Here is a 23,043-nt window from a genome sequence, read left to right on the forward strand (position 1 = left end):
GCATCCCCCACCCACATGCCCCGACTCCTGCATCCACCCATGTATAAGCCTACTGCTTCTTACACGCAGCACAGTCTGAATCCCCAATGCACTAACTTTTATACTACCCATGCACCACCACTTACATCCCACACGTCCCACCACTTGCATCCCACACACCACACCACTTACATCCCACACGCCCCACCACCTACTTCTCCCATGCAATGACTTGTGCACTCCACATACACTGTATTCTGATTTTCCACTTACACTGCTTCCTCATTCCCCCATTCCACAGCATCTACTTTCCTTGGAAGCCGCTGCCCTCTTACCGCACACTCACTCCACAACTCTGTGGCACAGTTTAAAGCACCAAAACCACTTAACAAATCTGAAGGTCTTGTAATTTGTGGCAATAATTTTTTTTTATTCTTTGCAAAATACTGGCAAGGAAGCCTCGTCTTCAAAGCAAACATATTTTTTAAAGAATGGTAGCCTACATTTAACAGACTCAAATGAAGAGGAGCTCAAGACTAGATATGGTGAAAATAGAAATATGAGAGTAGGCTGCTATTATAAAAGCTTATAGTAATGAACACGTATCACTGTAATGCTCAAGTTGGGATTAGTATGTAAATATACACAAGTTTCTATCATCCATATGCTATTGTAATTATCTGGAAGAGGTGTTATCACAGAAAAAGAAGGGTATGGAGTTGGGGCAAAACAGAGAAAAGCATCCTAGCCTTTTCCTTAAAAAAAAAAAAAAAATGATTGGAAGCTTGATTCTTCGGTAATCTAATTATTTTAACAAAATTATAGTTATATTAATTATAACAAAATTAACAACTTTTCTGCCCTTCCTGCTTTTATTTTATTCCTTATATTTACCCTCATAAATCAAAGCTTGTATTATAAAGAACAAACATTTGTATAATACCAGTTTTTCAGACTGAATAGTAGAAATACAGCATTTCAAATTTCTTTCTTTCTAGCAAACGAAAGCCAAATTTGTTTTAATTAATTTTACTGTATTTACATAAAATAATAATAATGCTTGCTTTCCATTCCAACCCTTCCTCCAAATAGACAGTACGATTTAATACTAAATGTAATAAGTACATTCCTGATTGTCTGCATAGTACATATATACACTTAATTGGGCTGTTACATTTACGTCCCCATATATTCTCCTAATTTTGTTAATACACTCAAAATTTTTAGGTTGAAGTTCTCGTGTTCAGTTCTTTATTTAAAATTTATGTACAGTATATAGAATTTCTTTTTCAATTTTATTAAACTATAGAGATATGGGGGTACTACCTCTGGTGCAAGTGTAGGGACCCATAGCCTCGGAGAAGAAAATAAGAGTACTCAGAGTGGATCTGAGTGTACCTTGTGGATCCTCACTGAACACTGATATTTTCTTCTCCAATTTTAAAAGAGATTTTATACAAAATTTGAAAATATCCCGAGTTACTTTATAATTTATTGAAAGACTTTAGTTTTGTTTTATTAGTTTTATAAAATTGTAATATCAATATAACTATAGGTTAAGTACTAATTATAATTAAGAAGCAATAAAAGCATGCTTGTCCTCCTACACTCCTAAAGGTTAGGTTAGGTCGTGGTTTTCTATACAGCTTTTCAGGTAAACTCTAATATTCACAATATTTTGGTGCGATGCTGGCGATTAAGTGTATTTATGTACTATGCCGATAGTCAGGATTGTACTTATTATATTTAGTATTAAAATGTACTGTCTATTCGGAGGATGGGCTGTCCATTCAGGTTATGATAGCTGTAGAGGAAGAAAGAAGGAATGAGAGAAGAGAAGAAGAAGAGCAGAGTGTGGTCATACTATGAGGAGTGTGGTTGTAAAATAGAGGAGTATGCATATAATTTTAATTGACCCTTGAGTTGTATGGGTGCTAAGGTCCATTGGAAACATACAAATCCAAAACTGCACAAATCAAACTCTAAGCACAATGGGAAAAGGGGGGTCAGGTTTCAGACATATACAAAATGTTAAAATTTGTTGAACTCCTTACTCAACACAATACTTTTTTTTTTATAATTAATAACAAGTTCTTTTTTCCATTTTATAGCCACAAATTCAGCATATAATGAAACTAAGAATGCTTGGAAAGTGCAAGGCTACATAACTACAGCCCAAAAAGTTTGAAAACACGTGAATGCTACAGAGGTCAGAGAATGCACCACAGCTGTCTATAGCACAATTAATGCGTACTAATGTTCTTATATCTGTTTTCAGCCAGATTAACTCCAAAATTCATCTATGCACGTCAAATCTTGGGATAAAAGGCTTACCAGTTCAACTCCACAAATGTGTAAATTTGTGGATTCAAATCACAAGCCGTCTGTATGGAAATTGTGTTTGCGGCATTCTTTGTGTAGTGATATTATGGGTAGTATTTATGAAAATGAAGAAAGCATGTTTGCACCATGGAATGGAGCATGTCTAATATAAGAGGGGAAGAGGAAGGTGGTGTTCTTAGTGCGGAAAATTTGTCCATGGTTTTGGGATGAATGTCTGGCATATGGGCAGTATATTTGTAGATTGTCATGTCTAGTAGTGGTAATGAAAGAAAACACCTGTATAGGATGGAGGACTCGGATGAAGGAAAAGACCTCACTACTTTGGTAAACGTAGAATACATGTTAAGAACTACATATGACCAAGAAGTAAACATAGGTATTATCATGAGGAAATGATAATACACTGACACTATACACACTATCATGTGTAGTGTCATACTGGAAGGGAATCATTTCGCATTACTCATCACGTGGTTAGTAAAGAATATAATTGTGAAGAAAATTAGGAATAATATGACCCAATTGTACCATTTTACATATATGAGGCAAGACGACATGAGCAGAGGCTATCTCAGGCACTAACATCACTACCACATCACCACACTTCATTCTCATAAACAAGTGAGTGAACACTTAGCATCTTCTATTGTTGATTTAAAAGCAAGATGAATATGAGTGAAGCATTCCAATAGCTAGCAAATACAATTACATATTTTGAGTCTGAGGTGAAGAAGAAATATTAACTTGATATGATGTGAAGCTTGACATGCTGGGCACGGACTAGAGCCGAGAGAAGGAATGGCAATATATTCTGCTAGCTAAAGGTTTACATAACAAATGTTATGTAATGTTACAAAACATTACGTCTAAGATCAAGTCTGCAACTGATAGAAGGGACGGACAAGCAACAGTGCACATTATGTACCATATAAATTGCCTTTCAAAGAATAAACAAAAAATGTTTAAAATTCAAAGTAAATTTCCCATATAAATAATAATAAAAATATTTTTCTAAGCTACTTAAACTTGTAATTTTAAGCTACCTTCAACAGCTGTGAGTATACAAGACCTGATGTTTCTAGCTCAGGGCCTCAGTACTGTGGGTCTCTAGCTCAGAAATAAAGAACATTAGCAGGAGCGCTCTGACTGATTAGTTCCACAATAAAGTTTATTTACCATAATTAGCATATGTGCATTACTCCTTTATGTTGGTACTTTCTCACAGATGGGGGGAAAGTAAATTATGTTAGCTTAAAACCGAAATGTGAGTGGAGGAAGCTGCTCTTACACCCACCAGTTACATACAAGAGCTGACCACTCAACTGGTAATGTTGTTAATGTTCCTGATTTGGTGTACCCGATCCTGTTCCCATGACCAGGTGGGGTTGTATATGGCGCACCCAAGTCAGTCAGTTCCTGCACTTAGTAAACTTAACCATCTGCTAGTTAATGTAACACAGCTGTTGTGTAAAAGGTTTTAGCTCAGCTTATTCATCTCAGCTGGTCCTGCCATCTAAAAAACTGTGGAAGGCAGGATGAAGGTCGTTTAAATCTTTGATATAAGTTAAAGCTTAGGCCACACCATACACCTAGAGCAAGTCAACACTGACACAATCACTGTATGACTCCCCTACATGCTTGAAAACCTTAATACTAGAAATAAGTACTTTTTCAAAGCTGAGATAACATAAACAAAGCATGTCAATCAATGTTTTCTTGACAAAAGCTTCTTATCGTTTAATTATACACACCCTTTAAGAATACTAATAAGTAATATTTTTTGTGTGTACCTCTATTATAATAAATTTGTGCATGTGACTGATCATATTACTGAAATTTGAATGTTGAAGAGGAGCAGAATATAGACTACATCACAAACATATTTAATTAATCTACTTCAGTTTGTGTTCTCTCTCAAACTACCTCAAACAAGGTGGAATAAGAAATATTCTCAACTATCATAATTACCGATCTAATAAGTCAACACTTGTGTAGTTAATGAATTTGTAACGTAATAATAATTATACAATAACTGTAATATCTCAAACAATTGTCACAACTGTACATTTCAAGACACAATGGACTTTTAAAAAACTAAAATTAAAGAATATTGGCTAAAAGATCTTTCTCCTCAATGTTGCAGTAGTCTTCTTAGTTGTGTCTGTTCAACTGCTGCACTTCACAAGGCACCAGCAGATTATTGGAATAATTCGAGTTTAAAAGAGAGCTTTTACAAACGGTCAAAGTGGGAGAATATTGACATGAGATCCCTCAGTGTGTGTACATTTTGGCCATTTGAAGCAGTAGACTGTGAAGGAGCAGACTGGACAACATCCCTTGGGATTACCTAGGTGTCATCCCTAGATGGCCAACTCACTCTGGGATCTGTTAACACAACAAAAGACTGAGCTATTTTACTCTTCATAATATTAATAGAAAAGCAGTTGAAAAACAAATGTTTATTTAGTTGTGCAGTATTCAACTGTTTGTGTTTTTTTACAGAAAAAAAACCGGCATTGAATGTAATGAAATGCCATTTTCTGGGCGAGTCCCGGAGGCTCCCTGGAGTTATCCCCTCTGATAAGGATATCTCTAAATTGGCATCAGTATATGTGGGTGAAGTTCTAGGCCTACTGGGGACCATGAGCCAGAACCTGACCCCCTTCAGAGGCACACGAGGAGCAATGGCGTATAGAAATGCACATGTAATTTTTGAGCATTCTAATCTGCCATCGACTGGACAGGCACCCAGAAAGGTAAGCGGCCCCAAAACAAACCCCTATTCTGGTTAAAAACGACGAAAATAGACAAACAAGCGGACACACTCCCCAACTGAAAACAAGCAAACAAGCATGATGTCCCATGAGCCACGCTACATGTCTGCACAGCTCCCCCCCCCCCCCTGGTTTTCTGGGGAAAGCCCCTACGGCTCCCCGGAGCTACTTCACTAAAGACTAAAAATAAAGAAGGGGACTTACCCAGGAGGCGGTCGGTGCACTACACCTTAACTTGAAGACGAGACAGGCTGCAGTCGCTGACCCAAAGCGACACATGCCTGACTAGGCCCAGGAACATTTACGAGGTAGTGTGCAGCCAGGACCATGTTCAACCTCCAAAAACCCCCGTGCCTGAATGTCAGCCCAGGGCATGTTACCAAAGACGACAGTAAGAGCAGGGAACTTACGAACGTCATGGGCACGGGGATAGACTGCAGGCTGGCTAGACTTAATAACCCTGTGGATGACCCGAGAGACCCATACCCGTGAACAGGAAAGAAGGTAACCGGATCAACACAAAGTGCATCCCCGGACACAGAAGCTGTAGCATGCAAATAGCGGCGGAGGGCCGCAACTGGGACACAGCACATGATGCACTCATAGCCTGACGAACCAAGCATCAACAACCACGGACCCATCCGGAAAGCAGCAGTCTCATTTTTCACTAGAAAAGAAGGTGACGGCTGCAGACAAACAAACCTATCTCCACGACCGGAAGAGCAGAAATTGCTGCGCCGGAGGAGAACATGAAGCTCCCTGACCCGACCCCCAGAGGCCAATGCCAACAAGAAAAGGGCCTTCAAAAAACAATCCTGAACCAAAGGGGGCCTCAACGAACCGAGATGAGGAGAGATAGGAGAGCACTCTGTCAGAAGACCAAGACAGCTCAGGCAGTGCATGAGCAGGCTGGAGGTGAAACAATGCATGAGCCAACTTGCGAAACAGTGCAGAAGTAACATCAATACTGAAAGCAAGCTGAAGCGGCTCCGCCAGTGCCATGCGATACGAGGCTACAGTATTCGGCATAAGATGATGGTCCTGGAACAACCACAAGAGAAAGGACAACACCATCCGAACCAAAAGCGAAGTACAACGATGAGTCAAAAAGAAATGGAAGGACAGCAAGGAAACTTCGTACTGCCGCCAAGACGAAGCCCTCTGGTGGGACACCATCAATGAAGCCACCTGATCACCTTTCAAATGGTGATAAACTCGCGTCAAAAACACTAAATGCGAAGACTTGAGAAGAAGAGCAAACCAGTCTCGTAATGGACTGTGATGATCTTCTGAAAGAGGCGGAACTGCAGAAAAACCCTCCAGGTTCGGACACTGGGCAAGCAGAGCCTGAAACCACCCAGCAAAAAGGACTACTCACCTCTGGTAAGTCTCCAAGCGAGCCAGGACCTGGAGCAACAACTAAACCAGGGAGAGAGAGCTACAGGAACCTCGACCAGTCTTGCCAAAAGGCGTCTATCTCAACGGCCACATGGTCGGGGAAGGCCGCCACATATACCAGAAGATGCCTCGACCACGCCGGCACGAAGAGGTCCACCTCCGGGCACCCGAACATCTTGCAGAGCCAACTGAATGAGTCGGCATCAACCGTCCATTCCGTAGACAGGGGAACGAACCGAGACAGGTCATCTGCCAGGATGTTGGACACCGCCTGGACCCACCAGAAGGGTCAAACCCCGAGAACTCAGCAGACGAGTCACTCAAAGCAACCAGCCCCAAAGTACCAAGGAAGAGGTCCACTTCCAGGCACCCGAACGTCGGGCAGAGCCAACTGAATGAGGCGGCATCAACCATCCATTCCGTGGACAGGGGAACGAACTGAGACAGGTCATCTGCCAGGACGTTGGACACCCCATGGACCCACCAGGAGAGTCAAACCCTGAGAACTCAGCAGACGAGTCACTCAAAGCTACCAGCCCCAAAGAGCCAAGGATCGCATTGAACCCCCCCTTGGTTCAGGCAATGAACCACTGGGGATCGTCGTTCTGTGGGCGACCCGAACCCTCTGAAGTACAAACCACATCGCTATGAACTCTCGCACAGTGTGGGAGCTTTCTCCCGCGAGAGACATCGAGCGAGGGTTCGGGTAGGAGCCAAGGCACCGAACCCCGAAAAATCTGAAAAGGAAGCAGGCGACGCAGCAGTCAATGCAAGTCCCCTGGGGGTCGAACCCAGCGATCCCAAGAGAGGCGTAAGGATGTCCCCGAAGGAACCAGAACAGCCTACGGAGTCAAACCCAACCCAGCGGGTAGACCATCATCGCAAAGTTCAGACTCCTGCACAGACCCATGAGCAACCACCGGGTAACCCGGGAGTTTCTGACTCCAGAAACAAGCACATGTGGAACTGCAGCCGAAGGAGAGACTCCGGAGGAAGAGACAAGGAAGCGGTTCGAGAGTCCTACACAAGATCCAGCCAGGTCCAAACCTAGGAGGGAACCAGATGGGACTTCTGCCAGTTCACTAGGAACATGAATCCAGCTAGCTGGGAAAGCACCAAACCCCTGGCGAGCAGACACGCAGATCGACTAGGAGCCCAAACCAGCGAGTCGTCGAGGTAAGTCACTAACAGAACACCTAACAGACACAGACGGGCCACCATGACCCAGGTAAAGCAGTGAACACACGAGGTGTCAGGTTCAACCTGAAAGGGAGACAACGAAAGCAGTAACTCTGACGTCCCAAAACATATTTTGGGGGCGTCAAACCTGAGCCAGTCCCTGAACCCCGGATGAATCTGGACATGCCAATACGCGTCCTTGTGGTCCAGGGACACCATCCAAGTGCCCGGCTCCAACAGAAGCCTGACCTGGGACAGAGTGGTCATCCGAAAGGAGGGGCAAACAACCCAGGGGTTCAGATGGGACAAGTCCAGAATGAACCGCAGATCCACACGGTCCCGTTTCGGAACTGGAAACAGGTGGGAAACCCACCTGAGGGACGTCGTCGTTTCGACCACGCCCAAATACACCCACTCCAAGATGACCTGACAGAGCGCAAAGGAGAAGAGGCACGCCCTTCCAGCCCCGTACTCCCCGAAGGATGAGTTACCCAACGCCAACAAAGGCCGCAAGAAACGACCCGAAAGGCCCACAAACTGTGGGACCAGGTGTGAGCGAACAGAGCAAGCTTCCCCCCCCCCCCCCCCCCCATCGCCCCATCAATAGTGCAAACTGTGAAAGGGCCGACGCCCCGTACGAGAACCCAAACTGCGCACAGAGCGAGCACCGCGCCGACCAGGGGCAGCCAGGACCGAAGGCGACACCGGCTCCAAAACTGGCACCTATGGCCCACCTCGATAAGCGGAACCCCTGGCTCGATCCCTCTGGGAGGAACCCACCCAGGACCCCCCAGAGAACCAACAAGTCAGACATTAGACAGCAGCTGGAGGAAACCACTTGCATATATTGTTCGACCACAGAAGCCACAAATAACAAGGGACAAAAGGGAGAAGACAATCTAAGAGCCAGGGCCCAAGCGCATTCCAAGGAGGAAGCGAGCACCACCTGCTGACACGCGAGGCGTGCAGTGAAAAACTACAACAGCGCATCCCACTGAATCGGCGCAAACAGCTTCAAAAGCGCAGATGACGCACGAGCAGCCAAGGCCAAGGCACTAGAACCAGGAACGGCGCCGAGTGCCTCTACATCTTCCGTAAGCCAATTGGAAGACAGTTCAAGGAGGGAAAAGAAGTGCAGGACCGAAGCCAATGAGCCCCACGCGCGCAATCCTCAGCCACAAGTGCAGCTGACAGAGAGGGCTGCACATGAAGCTGAACCGCAGGAAGACGATGGGCTCACTGGTCAGACCCCGGAGCCATGGCTGGAGGAACGGACTCGAATGCCTCCGTATCCACCCTGGAAGGGGCAACTCGCGAAACGGGTTGACCAAGTAGTAATTATCAAAAGAAGGCACCAAACCGGGAAGGCTATGTAGCACCACCAAATGTGCGGAATAATCAGAGGGCGCTAAATATCACCAAGGATGCCAATATGAGAACAAAAACGCATAAGGCGAACGATATCAAAAGTACTGTATCCGAGTCACCAAGAATTTTATCAAGTGACAAGTGACCACGAGGGGCGGTCGAAAAGCAAGACACACGCTCGTCCTGGAAGTCACGACATTCAACAAGGATATGTACGACAGTAAGAGGGACAATGTATTGTGGACAATAAGGAGCTGGGCGGCGCTCCATTAAGTGACCGTGAGTTAAGCGAGTATGGCCAATACGCAACCTCGCTAGAGCCGTTTCCCATCACCAGTTACGGTGGTAGGAGAATGGCCACGAGGACACACAACTCTTAAGAGTACGCAGTTTGTTACCAGTAACAGAAGACCAACAAGCCTGCCAACAGGTAAGGATGGAGGAATGGATAACCTGGTAAAAATCGGAATAAGGAATACCTTTACGAGAGATGGGACAAGAGCGGACAGCTTCCCTGGCGGCAGCATACGCACGCTCATTTAAAGAGACTATGGCTGGGAACCCAACAAAACTCAACCGACTTAAATTTACTGTGAACAAGAAACAGCCAATGCTGGGTCTCAACAACCACTGGATGAACGGGATTAAAGGACCCAAGAGCCATGAGGGCACTACCAAAGTCAACAACAACAACAACAAAGGAAGAATTACAAGGAGAAAGCAGGAGACGAAGAGCATAGAGAATAGCATAAAGTTCCGCTGTGAAGATGCTAGTCTCCGGAGGTAAGCGACACATATAAGTGCAATCAGGAAAAACAACAAAGGAGCCAACACCGTCCGCAGATTTAGACCCATCGAAGAAGATGGAAATGGAGCGGGAGTGAGAAGAAATGTGTTCAAGGAAAAGGCATTTCAGAACTGTAGGAGGGGTAAAAGCTTTAGTGATGCGGGTTAAGGATGTACAAAACTGCGGAAGGGGGACTCTCCACGAGGGCAAAGAAGGAACAACACGAGGAGAAACATTAGAAATATGAACTGAAAGAGAATCCTATAAGCAAGATAACCAGACAGAAAGGGGAAGGTGGTGAAGAGGAACAGGAACTGCAGGAGGGGCAAAAGTTAGAGCATGACAGAGGCGAGAGGAAGGATGCTGCAAGGCACGCGCAAGATAGCGAAGACAGTAGCGATCACAGCAGTCCTGGAGAGAGAGGAAACCAGTGTCTACATACAAGCTGAGGACGGGAGTCGAATGAAAGGCACCAGAAATGAGGCACAACCCAGTATGGTGCAAAGCATCATGACGGTGGAGAGTAGGAGGAGCAGACGAGTAAGCAGGGCAACCATAATCGAGCTTAAAGAGGACGAGAGAGGAATGTAAAGCAAGGAGAGCGCGCCTATCCGCTCCCCAAGAAGTATGGGACAATACCCAAAGGAGGGTAAGGGCCTTAGAGTACTCAACACAGAGGTAAGAGATATGGGGAGACCAAGACAAACGAGTGTCAAAGAATAACCCCAAAAGCTTCGCTGAATCTTTGTACTCAAGGGGATGACCATAAAGTGACAATGAGGGACGAAGAATGACCCGTTTTCGAGTAAAAGTCATGGGCAAAAGGCTTAGTAGTAGAGAACTTGAAGCCATGATCGGTGGCCCAAGATGACACGGCATCAATCACAAGTTGAAGCCGGCGTTGAAGGAGAGGTAAATCATCACCCTGCCAGGAAAAGGATAAGATCATCGACATCGAGAGTGGAGAAGATGCCTGAAGGAAGAGAGGAAAGAAGACCATTGAGGGCAACCAGAAAAAGAGTAGTGCTCAGAACACTACCCTGGGGCACACCTTCGTAATGCTGAAAAGAGGCAGAGAGAGCGGTACCAAGCCTCACCCGAAAGGAACGACGAGAGAGGAGGCTGCAGAGAAAGAGAGGGAGATGACAACGAAGGCCAAAAGAATGAAGCTGGGATAGAATATGATATCGCCAAGTAGTGTTGTAAGCCTTTTCCAGGTCAAAAAAGACAGGAACAACGGAGGTCTTCGCAGCAAAAGCAGTACGAATATAGACCTCCAAGTTCACCAGAAACGAAATTGAGAAGGGGGGAGAGGAGGTGATGGTGTTCCAAGAACCACATCAGACGAACGTTAACCATACGTTCAAAGAGTTTGCAGACACAACTTTTGAGGGCAATAGGGTGAAAGTTCTTAGGGAATGTTCCCAGAGACCCTGGTTTGCAAACAGGGAGGACAACGGCATCGAACCAGTCCTCAGGGACTGACGACGACTCCCAGATCCAATTATACAGACTCGGTAAATACCGAGACGTGCATGGTGGGAGATGGCGAAGCATTTCATAATGAATGCCATTGGAGCCCGCCGCCGTAGAACCGCAGAGGGCCAGGGCAGACCGAAGTTCAGAGCGAGAAAAGGGATCGTTATAGGGAAGGCGAAGATGAGCACAGAAATCCAAAGGACAAGATTCAAGAACAGGTTTACGAAGAAGGAAAGATTGGGGAAGATGAAGATCAGAGCTAACAGAAGAAAAGTTGGAACCCAGTTCGTTAGCGACCTGGGTTCCAAACAACTGGGTTTGGGAACAAACTTACCCGCTATCTTGAGGATACGCTTCCACATCTGTGGCAGAGGAGTGTCAGACGTAATGGTGGAGACATAAGATGCCCAACATTTACATTTAGCAGTACGGATGGCCCTACGGGCCACCGCACTCGCCTTCCGAAATAAAAGAAAAGAATCGGCTGTCTGCCGGTGGCGGTGTCTCTTTCAGGCTGCACGCTTACATCGGACAGCCTGAGCACAGTCTGCATTCCACCAGGGAATGCACTTCCGTGGGCCCTGAGAGGAAGAGCGAGGAATAGAGCGGAGGGCAGCATCGAAGACGGTGTCATGAAAAAGGAGGAGAGAGAGAGAGAGAGAGAGGGAGAGGCAGAAGGGAGAGGTCAGAGGGAGCAGCACTGAGGGTAAATAGGTTTCAGTCTGCCTTAGCAAACTGCCACCTAGGGAAGGAGAGGGGAGGGTGAAAAGAGAAAAAGGTAACAAGGATGGGGAAATGGTCACTGCCATGGAGGTCATCAAGAACCTGCCTCACTCGCAATCACCTAGCAGGAGCACAGGCTCTGGCAAGGAGTTCAGAAGGTGTTTCAGATCGGGAAGAGAAAGCGGGACACTCGAGGGGAGATAAATGGAACAATAGGCGTACCATTTCCTCACAAAGATACGAGCAGCAGAACAATGGAGAGGCGAAGGAAAAACTAAGAGGACAAAGGGAACATCAGAGTGAATCAAGAGAGCAGAAGAGTTAGAAGCCCCAGATGTTGGGGGAGGGGGAGAGAAAGGAATAGCCACGAAAGTGACCAGGACGAACACCAAGCATCGGCTCCTGGAGACAGACACAAAGGGGCGAAAACCGTGAAATTAGAAGCTGGAGTTCGAGGAAATTGGCGTAATAACCACGAACGTTCCATTGAAGAATAGACATCGAAGAGAAGAGGAAGGACAGCAACAGAGAACAACGAAGTAACAAAGGTGAAAAGGGAACACAGCACGTTAAAGAAGTGCAGGATCAAGGTCAGGGTCAGCGAAGTCAGGGTTAGGGGGCATGGGTAAACTGAGTAAAGAAGGAGGGAAGGTAGCTAGAGGACCGACCAGGGGCGGACGAGGAGGATTCGTAGAAAGAAAAGGGGGGATAACCGAGGGTCAAGGACAGCAACAGGAGGGACAGAAACAAGGGGATGCACTTCAGCAAGGGCACCAACCGAAAGGGAAGCGGGGGCCAAAGAGACCTCCATAGCAGGAACAGGCGGCATAACCACCGAAACGGGAGGGGACGGAGTGAGAGAGTCAGAAGTAGGGGGCGAGGAAGAAAGAGAAGCCTTTTTACCCGCCGAGGAGGAGGAAGGAGAGGAGCCAGGCTTACATTTCTGACTCAAAGAGACAGGTGTCCCAGCAACTACGTACTGGGCAACGGCTTCCAGCGTCTCAACAGGAGAAGCTGAACGAGAGCATACACGACGGCCGTTGGGATAGCGATGGACATCAGCCTATACTGACAGGCGGCGTGGAGAGCCAATAGACGGAGGAGAAGGATGGGAAGGAGGACCGGAGGTAGACGAGGAAGAAAACACAGGGGGTGGTAGGCATATCAGGGGTCCAAGGCCTGGAAACGGTTATGAGTCTGAGGAAGGTGGGAAGGACGAGGAGAGGAAGAGCACAACACGCAAGCATAAGAGACATTAGCATAAGGTGGGAGCCGGCGAACCTGGCATCTCGCCTCAGGAAAAGATTAACGCTCCTGGTGCTTCAAGTTGAGGACGGCTGCCTCAAGCTTGTAATGTATACACGCACGGGAGAAGGTAGGGTGGGCCTCACCGCAATTGAGGCAGCGAGCCTGGGGAGAAGTGCACTCCGACTTAGAGTGACTTTCGCCCCCACACAAAGGACAGAGAGAGAGAGACAGTTTCAGAGCAGCGGAGGGTGCCATGCCCAAACCTCCAGCAATTATTACAGAGCCGAGGAGAGGGAATGTACTCCTGGACGGAGCACCTGGCACCAGCAAGAATAACAGGGTGGAAGGGTCCTATCATCAAAGGTAATCTTCACAACCCAAAGGGGTTGACAGCGACGAGCACGAGGGGGACGAGTAAACGAGTCTACCTGGAGGACAGAATGGCCCTGGGCATCAAGGATATGACGAATATCTTCGTGGTAGTCCTGGAGATTCTGAACACCGGTAGCAACATGGGGTGGGAGGAGAATAGTGCCAACACTGGCATTCAACCGAGTGTTCTTGGAGACTCGAACAGGGGTCTCGCCAAGGCAGGACAAGACAGCCAAGCGGGAGGCTGCATCCTGAGAAGGAGCAGCAACTTACCTGAGGTGCTTACCTTTCTGGGTGCCTGTCCCAGTCGATACCAGATATAGAATGCTCCAAAATCACATGTGCATTTCTATAGGCCATTGCTCCTCGTGCCTCTCTGAGGGGGCCAGGTTCTGGCTCATGGTCCCTGGTAAGCCCAGAACTACCCCCCCCCACCCCCCCACCCCCCGATGCCAAAGTTAGGGATACCCATATCAGCCTGGATAGCTCCGGGGAGCTGTAGGGGCTCCCCCAGAAAAAATGTTAACAGTCGAGTGCAAAAGAATACATTTTCCATTAAGCATGGATTTGAAGACAAAGTAGACAACACATTCTTGTCAAGAATGACTGAAGATAAATGTCAATGGACGGGCAGAAACACCTGGAGATAGTGTGGAATATTATCCATAAATATGAAAGTTATATATATTTGTTTTTTTACTATAATTTCATATTATGTACTGCATACTTAACCCCTGCATGCACATCACAACCAGGATGGTTTGTAGGCCTATCAGAAAATGTAAAACTCTCATGCATACACGAGGGCTCACATTTACTTCCTCAGGCCTCCAGTAACCATCCCCCATCTTGACAAAAAATCTTGAGTCCTTCACTTTCCTTCCAGAGCCTTAGCCCTTAAACCGTGTAATACATATATAGATGATTTCAGTAACAAAACTGAAACCACATAATACATTAACAGCTGTTTTAGTGTCTAGTGCCTTAATTTAAATGCCCTGCGTGGGATAGGGGCAGCTATAGTGCAACCACGACTGATAGTTGACAGGCGCCACCTAGAAAAAAAATCGTGGCCAACATTCCTGGGTGTGAGAGCTTCAGTATTGAGCGAGCCACCAAGGCTGACACACGCACCATGAGCGCACAGCACTGCTGTTCAGCTTGTGACTACAGCATCCCCTAAAAATGTCAAAATATGTATGTTCATGCTATTATTTAGTGATGATAGTATTACAGAAGACCCCTGACTGTGATAAAACTGACCAGGATTCTGATAATAGCAGGATTGTGGTGATATTTAGCACTGTGCTCCACGGAGGGAGGAGTAATGCTGTGGGAGGGAGGGTGGTGGCGTCATCTTCTGACTGTTATTTTATTTACTGCACTCACTATACCAGCTTAGTGGTTCGCTATGGTGAACACAAATGTAGATACTTATATGTAACGTGTGTATAGTGTAATAACAGCAATAGAAGTAGGTTGGGAGCCGCCATTTTGGTGAGGGAGGTGCGTCGTCTGCACGACTTGTCATATTGTTTACTGGCGGCCACTTTGGTTACTGGGCACCATACCAGCTTATTTGTACAGGTATGGTGAATAACAGGTAGATACTTATATGTAATGTGTGTACAGAGCACCACTTGGTTTCCGAACCCCTTGGGGACGAGACCCGTCGGTTAACATGTAAGTTCGTATACGAGAAATAGAGGGGAAAAAATAAACTAGAAATGTAAAAAGAAATTTTTCCGAAAAATTTACGAAAAACCTCTAAGGGAAAAAATCGACAGGTTCATAGCGTAAATGCGACCGTGTTTTGTTTGTACTCACCAATAAGTGAAGTCCTGATCCGCTTTATAAAAGTCCTTAATTGTTCCTAACTGATTATTAAGACGTCTGGCAAACATCCTCTGGATGTTTCCTGCCAGCCTGCAGGAACATCCTGCCAGCCTGCCTGCCAGCTTGCCTGCCAGCCTGCAGGAACATCCTGCCAGCTTGCCTGCCAGCCTGCAGGAACATCCTGCCAGCCTGCCTGCCAGCTTGCCTGCCAGCCTGCAGGAATATCCTGCCAGCCTGTAGGAATATCCTGCCAGCCTGCAGGAATATCCTGCCAGCCTGCAGGAATATCCTGCCAGCCTGCAGGAATATCCTGCCAGCCTGCAGGAATATCCTGCCAGCCTGCAGGAATATCCTGCCAGCCTGCAGGAATATCCTGCCAGCCTGCAGGAATATCCTGCCAGCCTGCAGGAATATCCTGCCAGCCTGCAGGAATATCCTGCCAGCCTGCAGGAATATCCTGCCAGCCTGCAGGAATATCCTGCCAGCCTGCAGGAATATCCTGCCAGCCTGCAGGAATATCCTGCCAGCCTGCCTGTCAGCTTGCCTGCCAGCCTGCTTGCCTGCCAGCCTGCAGGAATATCCTGCCAGCCTGCCTGCCAGCTTGCCTGCCAGCCTGCAGGAACATCCTGCCAGCCTGCCTGCCAGCTTGCCTGCCAGCCTGCAGGAACATCCTGCCAGCCTGCCTGCCAGCTTGCCTGCCAGCCTGCAGGCACATCCTGCCAGCCTGCAGGCACATCCTGCCAGCCTGCAGGCACATCCTGCCAGCCTGCAGGCACATCCTGCCTAAAATATACGATGATGTACTGTACATTTAAGAAACAAATCTGGGTCACAGGTCTGTGGAGTGTGGTTAGGCTTACGGAGTCAGCCGGTCCCTCCCCCACCACCGACACACCTCCCCCTCTCCCCCCACCCCAAACCCATACACACACACACACTCTCAAAGGTCACGTGGTTCATGGTTCACTTCAACACCCATATATCGCTTCCTGCCTGCCTGCCTCCTTCCTAGCCTGCAAGCCTGCCTGCCTGCCTCCTTCCCAGCCTACAAGCCTGCCTGCCTGCCTGCTTCCCAGCCTGCAAGCCTGCCTGCCTGCCTGCTTCCCAGCCTGCAAGCCTGCCTGCCTGCCTCCTTCCCAGCCTGCAAGCCTGCCTGCCTGCCTCCTTCCCAGCCTGCAAGCCTGCCTGCCTGCCTCCTTCCCAGCCTGCAAGCCTGCCTGCCTGCCTCCTTCCCAGCCTGCAAGCCTGCCTGCCTGCCTCCTTCCCAGCCTGCAAGCCTGCCTGCCTGCCTCCTTCCCAGCCTGCAAGCCTGCCTGCCTGCCTCCTTCCCAGCCTGCAAGCCTGCCTGCCTGCCTCCTTCCCAGCCTGCAAGCCTGCCTGCCTGCCTCCTTCCCAGCCTGCAAGCCTGCCTGCCTGCCTCCTTCCCAGCCTGCAAGCCTGCCTGCCTGCCTCCTTCCCAGCCTGCAAGCCTGCCTGCCTGCCTGCCATCATGCTAACGGGTAGTGTGTGCTAGGCTTATCTTTGGGAATGAGCCGGTCTCGCCCCCACCACCCGCCCCCCTACATCCCATACTCTCTTTTAAAGGTCACGCGGTTCAACCGCGTGACTACCACTCACTCCCTGCCTGCCAGCCTGCCTGCAAGCTAGCCTGCCTGCCTGCTTGCCTGCCTGTGCCTGCCTGCCTGCCTTTCCCTCCCTAATTCTCACTACTTCCGTCCCTTCCTGCCTACCTCCTAGCATCTCTCCCTACCTCCCCCTCCCTCTTAGCATCTCTCCCTCCCTCCCCCTCCCTCCTAGCATCTCTCTCTCCCTCCCCCTCCCTCCTAGCATCTCTCTCCCTCCCCCTCCCTCCTAGCATCTCTCTCCCTCCCTCCCTCCCTTTCTGACTAATTCTCCCCCTCTCTCATACTGCCTCCCACCTAAGCTCCCTCATCCATCCACCCACCGGTCAGCCATCACTGACGCAATGCGTGCATTTGGAGCCGACATGGTGCACAGATGTTTCTTGATTGTGCAGATATGTAAAACAAAAGCAAAGAATGAACATTCCAGCCTTATGGCAATTCAAAATAATAGGAATAATAGGCCGTGAATCTGTGAAGTCAGTGGGCAAACTGGACCATCTCCCACCCACCACAACAAGCCGGCGTGACGCTGGGCGGACCCCTTCCTACCCGAACTTTGTTCGGGTAGCATGACTCCCCAACCCCAATCGGGAAACTGGAAGTTTCGGATAACTAAAGTTCAGAAGCCAAGTGGTGCTCTGTATATAGTGTAATAACACATCAAACAATATTGTTGGAGGAGAAATATTAGCGCGTCTGGCCTTGAGGGCGGCCACCACCAGCTGACTGTGTGAGTAGCTACGTCTTATTGCCTTCATTCACCATACAAGCTTAGCTTTTAAATTTTGCCCTGAGGGGCGAGTTTATTGGGCAGCGCCACTCTTCTTGTGAGTGGACATACCGCCATAGAAGCATGTACAACACTCCCCAAAAGGAGGAAAACCCGCTAGGTTGTTCATCCTGTCACTAGTACCCAGACACAGCTGGGACTTGCTTAACTGTCTCAAATGAACAGCTCCTCAAACAAAAAGATTAACATCTGTCAACCCTTAAAAGCTTACGTTAGTTACGAACCCGATTCCATCGTCAGAGCATGGAGCAGCGACGTCAATGCCATCTGAGTCCGCTCCCGAAGCCCCCCACAACATGGATGACGCCATCTAGTGGTGGCAAGAAGACACGAGCAAGAGGTGCTAGATTCCTGTCCTAGTCAGATCGAGAGGTAGCTGGTGCTGACCTCTGGTGAGATGGCGCCTAGAAAAGCAGCACCATCTATTGTAGGAGGAGTTGTATGCCTATGTCAGAGTCAGTAAGTGATGTTTCCTAGTGTCCCAAGTACTGACCAGTGTACTGATGACGTGTCTGTATCCACAGAGTCGACGTAGGGCTGCTGTGGTACGAGGACAGTCAGTCTACCCAGGGCAGCCAATATCTCTATTCCATTCTGCTTTACGGAAGCAGTGAGCCGCCGCCAAAGAAGAACTGTGTAGTGTTCTACTGTCTGCCCATGAAGTGGCAGTGACGGAATTCGGTGTATCCCGGGACTGGCTAGCGGAAAAAAAAGACTGACAGTAAGGTGCTACGGAGGAGTGTAACTAGCGAGTTGCAAGAAGCTCCTGCCAAGGGTTAGCTACCCTTGTATTTGTTTATGAAGAGGCCCAGCAGCGCGAGGCTGATATTCTCTGCCAGCACCAGGCTGGAGAGTGATTGTGGGCGTTCACGAGGAAGCACCTAGTGAGACTGTGTATAGGCTGGCCCGTGGCTAGGGTAGACTCGTTGGTGTTTCCCAGTACTGATTGAGGACGGTACTGTGTTGAGGAAACACGAAAGCTGACAAGACTGCATCGATTGAGCATCGAGGAGCGCTTAGTGTCCCATGAGAGAGACACTTGTGTATATATTAAGTGTAGTAATACTTCCTTTAGGATTATATATAAGGTGATGGGGAAAGTGATTATATGTGAATATATTGATAATTGATGAAGTGTCGTATTCAATGCAACCGCCCCCCCCCTGCCTTTGTGTTTTACTTGCATTACCGAGCTCACTCCTTGAAAGCCACTACTAACTTGGGGCCAGATACCAGAACCTTAGTTCCACCAGCAAAGAACCCAGTTGCGACCCATTGTGGCCGTAACAACGTTATCTTGCGGGTGCAAAATGGAGAAATCATTTAAAAACAGTATCAATATTTGACAAATAGTGTTTTCTTAATTCAAAGAATGTGGGGGTTTATTATTCTACACATACTTGTAATGTGTCTCAGGTGTTCACATTCACGTAGATAGTGGTCTAGGCGGTGTCCGTCACTCATCACAGATTCTGCAACTTCCCTGATCAACAGTTGTTTCCATTCCGTATCTCCATGGATATTTGTATCAAGACGGATTCTCGCTATTACCGATTCTCTCCCGCGTCTTCCTCCTCTTCGTCCATAATGATTGGGATTGCCAGCTGCAACCATGTTGTACCATCATACAGATTCACTGGTTTGTGCTTCTATCCTCCTTTCCTCAGTTACCTTGTCACGGTGATGTTGCCTGACAAATTGCCTCTAATTTGTAGTAGAGTCTTGGGTATGAAGTATTCAATATGGTCACCTTCAGCAGCCAGCACATCTGCTCATTCATTCCCACATATTCCAACATGGCAGGGGATCCACAGAAACTTGACGACTCTTCCCTGATTGGTAAGTACTCTCACAGCTCTCTTAATTTCAGCGACTATTGCAAGATTTTCTGCCCAAATTTTTTACTTAGGCTTTGAAGTGCTGCTTTTGAATCGGTGCAAATCACTGCACCATTAGTGTTCCGTTCAAGAAACCTTAATGCCATAACAATAGCAGTTAGCTCTGCTTGCATTGAAGAGGCATAGTTCTCAATGCGTGCTTTTTCTTCATTTCTGCGTTGGAAAGCATTATCCCTAATTACAGTGTATGCTGCACCAGCCTTGCCACTGACAGGATTAGATGACCCGTCAGTGTTGATTTGATCTTAGATGTACAGTTATGGTGAACAAAACATGTAAATACTTATATATAACATCTGTGTATAGTGAATAAATGCAAAAACTGTATCGTGGGAGGAGAATGAGGGCGAGTGAGAATATTGTTAAGGGAGGAGTGGCAGCGAGTGGCTGGCTGGTGTGTGGCGGTCACTCCTCGTTGCATTTTGACTCACAATACCAACTTAGTGGTTCATTATGGTGAGCAAAACATGCAGATACTTATATATAATCTGTGTATATAGTGTAATAACAGCAAAACTATTTGTTTGTTTTATGAACATAATAATTGAATCACTAATATGCACACCATAATTTTGATTACAGCGATGGTTCACACATTTTATTATATAAATATATCACAATACACACTATATCACTGCAAAAAAAAAAAAAAAAAAAAAAAGAAAAAATCAGACATTGAAATAATTTGGTAATAATATATTTGTGGCAACTGCCACCTGACAGCTTAGGCGGAGTAGACCTCGTCTGGTGAAGGCTCTGTCAACGCCCCTTTTTTGCCAGAATTCCCTACCCTATTGCGGCTAATATATGCCACCTACGATTTTTTTGTTATTTTTCCGTGATCAGGGAAAACAAATGAACACTTTTATAAGACGAAAGAATTTTTTGGATTTTTTGTTGTTGTTGAAACTGTGGGTGTTGAAGCCATTTGGACCCCTAACGGCTCCAGGGTTAGTAAAAAACCAGCGTTGAATGTAATGAAATGCCATTTTCTGGGCGAGACCCTGAGACTCCCCGTAGCTATCCAGGCTGATATGTATATTATTAGACTTTGGCCTCAGTCGGTGTGAATGGAGTTCTAAGCATACCGGGGACCACGAGCCAGAACCTGGGACCTCTCAGAGAGGCACGAGGAGCAATGTCCTATAGAAGTGTAAATGTGATTTGGAGCATTCTTTGCCTGGCACCGACTGGGCCAGGCACCCAGAAAAGCAAGCACCTCAAAGCAAAACCCTATTCTGGTTAAAACTACTACTGAAAACTAAAGAGTGGACAGAACTTCCCAACTGAAAACGAGCATAATGTCACATGTGCCACACTGCTTGTCTGCGCAGCTCCACCCTCCCCAGTAGGGGAAAGAGGGAGCCCCAGACCCCTCGCGCCAGCTATCCACACCCTAGTTCATGGCTGATGTGTTTGAGGTTTGGTCGTGTGGCTCCTGATTCTCTCTGTGTTATGGTGTGCCTTGTGTACAGTGCTGCTCTTACGGTGGCGTGCAAGCTGGGAGTAATATTCACAGGTATTCTGGCTGGATGTGCTTAGGGTTCCCTTCCTGGAGTGCCCTGTAAGTACTGCCTTTGGGGCTTGGGGTTAACTTCCACAAGTTACCTTGGGGTCTACCTCTGTTGATCGGGCTAGCTTATCGGGCTAATGTATGTTATATTAGACCGGGACATTAGCCAAGGAGTCCAAACCTACCAGGGACCAGCACCAGAACCTGGCCCATTCAGAGAGATTTCAGGGAGCAATGGCCCTGGAAAACCCCCTTGTGGTTGGGGTTTTCCTTATCTGCCATCAACTGGGGTTAGGCACCCAGAAAGGTGGGCATAACAAAACAAACCCCACATGGTAAAAAACTAAAACAAAAAAATGAACAGAGAGGTAGAAACTGCCTACAATCCCAAGGAAACCAGGAAACAAACAAACATCACACTTTACTACCGCGCCGATTGTCCATGCAGCCCTCCCTGCCCCAAGAGGGGGAGGGGGGAGGGAGCCCCGGACTTCACCACGCCGGCTGCCAAGCTTCAGTTCGGAAGCTAAGCTTCAACCAACGCGAAAAAACCACCGACCGGTGGGAGGGAGGGTTGCCAGGGAGCCTCCGGGGCTCACTCAGAAAATGGCGTTTCATTACATTCAACGCTGGTTTTCTGTGGGGAGCCTCTACGGCTCCCTGGAGCTTCATACCCAAAGAGAAGGAAAAGAAAGGGCTGACCCAGGAGGCAGCCGCCACAAACTCCGCAACGCGAAGTCGAGACAACAGGTTGCAACCTGCGACCCAACGCAACAAGAAAGCACAGGAGCAGACGCGCATAAAGAATGGGCGGCCAAGAACCTGTGCGACCCTCAAATCCCTGCGCCCGAAATGAGCCCACCAATACAGCAGCAAAAGCTGCAAACGTCTGAACAGCACGGGCGCAAAGACAGACCGCAGGCTGGAAGACTGAAAAACTCAGCGGACGATCTGGGAGACTTGAGCCCAGAAAACAGGGAACGAGGGGAACCGAATCAAACCAAAGCACATCCCCAGACACGGTACGCAGGTAACGGCAAAAAGCGCAACCAGACAACACAGGACGCACCCCCGGCCAAACCAATCAAGCATCAATAACCCAAGAACCCCTCCGGAAAGCAGTCGTCTCGACGGTCGCTAGGACGGAGAAAGCCTGCACACGTACAAATCTACTACCAGTACCAAAGAGCAGAAAACTGAACCGAAGGGGCTACCACAAACTGAGGAGAAGATAAGAAGGCACCCTGATCAAGGACCAGGACGGCTCAGGCGACACATGAGCAGGCCAGAGGTGAAACAAAACACAAGAAAGGGTACGAAATGGGGCAGATGTGACGTCCACCCCGAACACAAGCCGGAGCGGCTCCGCCAGCGCCGCACAAAACGAGGCGACAGTAAGAAACATTCTCTGTAGTCCTGAAAACCCAAGAAAGGACAACATAACCCGATGCGAATGAGAAGACAACGTACAAAGAGCAAGAAAAAGTGCATAGAACACCAGGAACGTCATACTGTCGCCAAGACGAAGCTCGCAGGTGGGACACCGTCAACAAAGCCACTTGAACACCACAGAGATGGTGATACCTGCGTCAAAATACCAGACGCGAAGAGCCGAGGAGAAGGCCGAACCAGTCACGTACAGGACCGGTCCGACCTGCCGAAAGAGGCGGAGCCGCGGGAAAATGCCCCAGGTTCGGACACTTATCAAGCAGCGTCTGAAAATAAAGCACG

General features: G+C 47.8%; 1 protein-coding gene across 7 annotated transcripts in view; it reads right to left on the minus strand.

Moving 5' to 3' along the window:
- Nucleotides 1-388: 388 nt before the first annotated feature.
- The window catches only part of LOC123771277 (transmembrane protein 245), a 449,452-nt gene continuing 426,797 nt past the window's right edge, over nucleotides 389-23,043 (minus strand). For all 7 annotated transcript variants that reach the window (XM_069305159.1, XM_069305161.1, XM_045763753.2 and 4 more), the window contains one exon: nucleotides 389-4,707. In XM_069305159.1, coding sequence (XP_069161260.1) covers nucleotides 4,683-4,707 — 25 coding nt within the window. In that variant the 3' untranslated portion in view covers nucleotides 389-4,682. The remainder of the gene's footprint in view (nucleotides 4,708-23,043) is intronic.

The sequence above is a fragment of the Procambarus clarkii genome, chromosome 54, assembly GCF_040958095.1.
Source record: "Procambarus clarkii isolate CNS0578487 chromosome 54, FALCON_Pclarkii_2.0, whole genome shotgun sequence".
Taxonomy (NCBI): domain Eukaryota; kingdom Metazoa; phylum Arthropoda; class Malacostraca; order Decapoda; family Cambaridae; genus Procambarus; species Procambarus clarkii.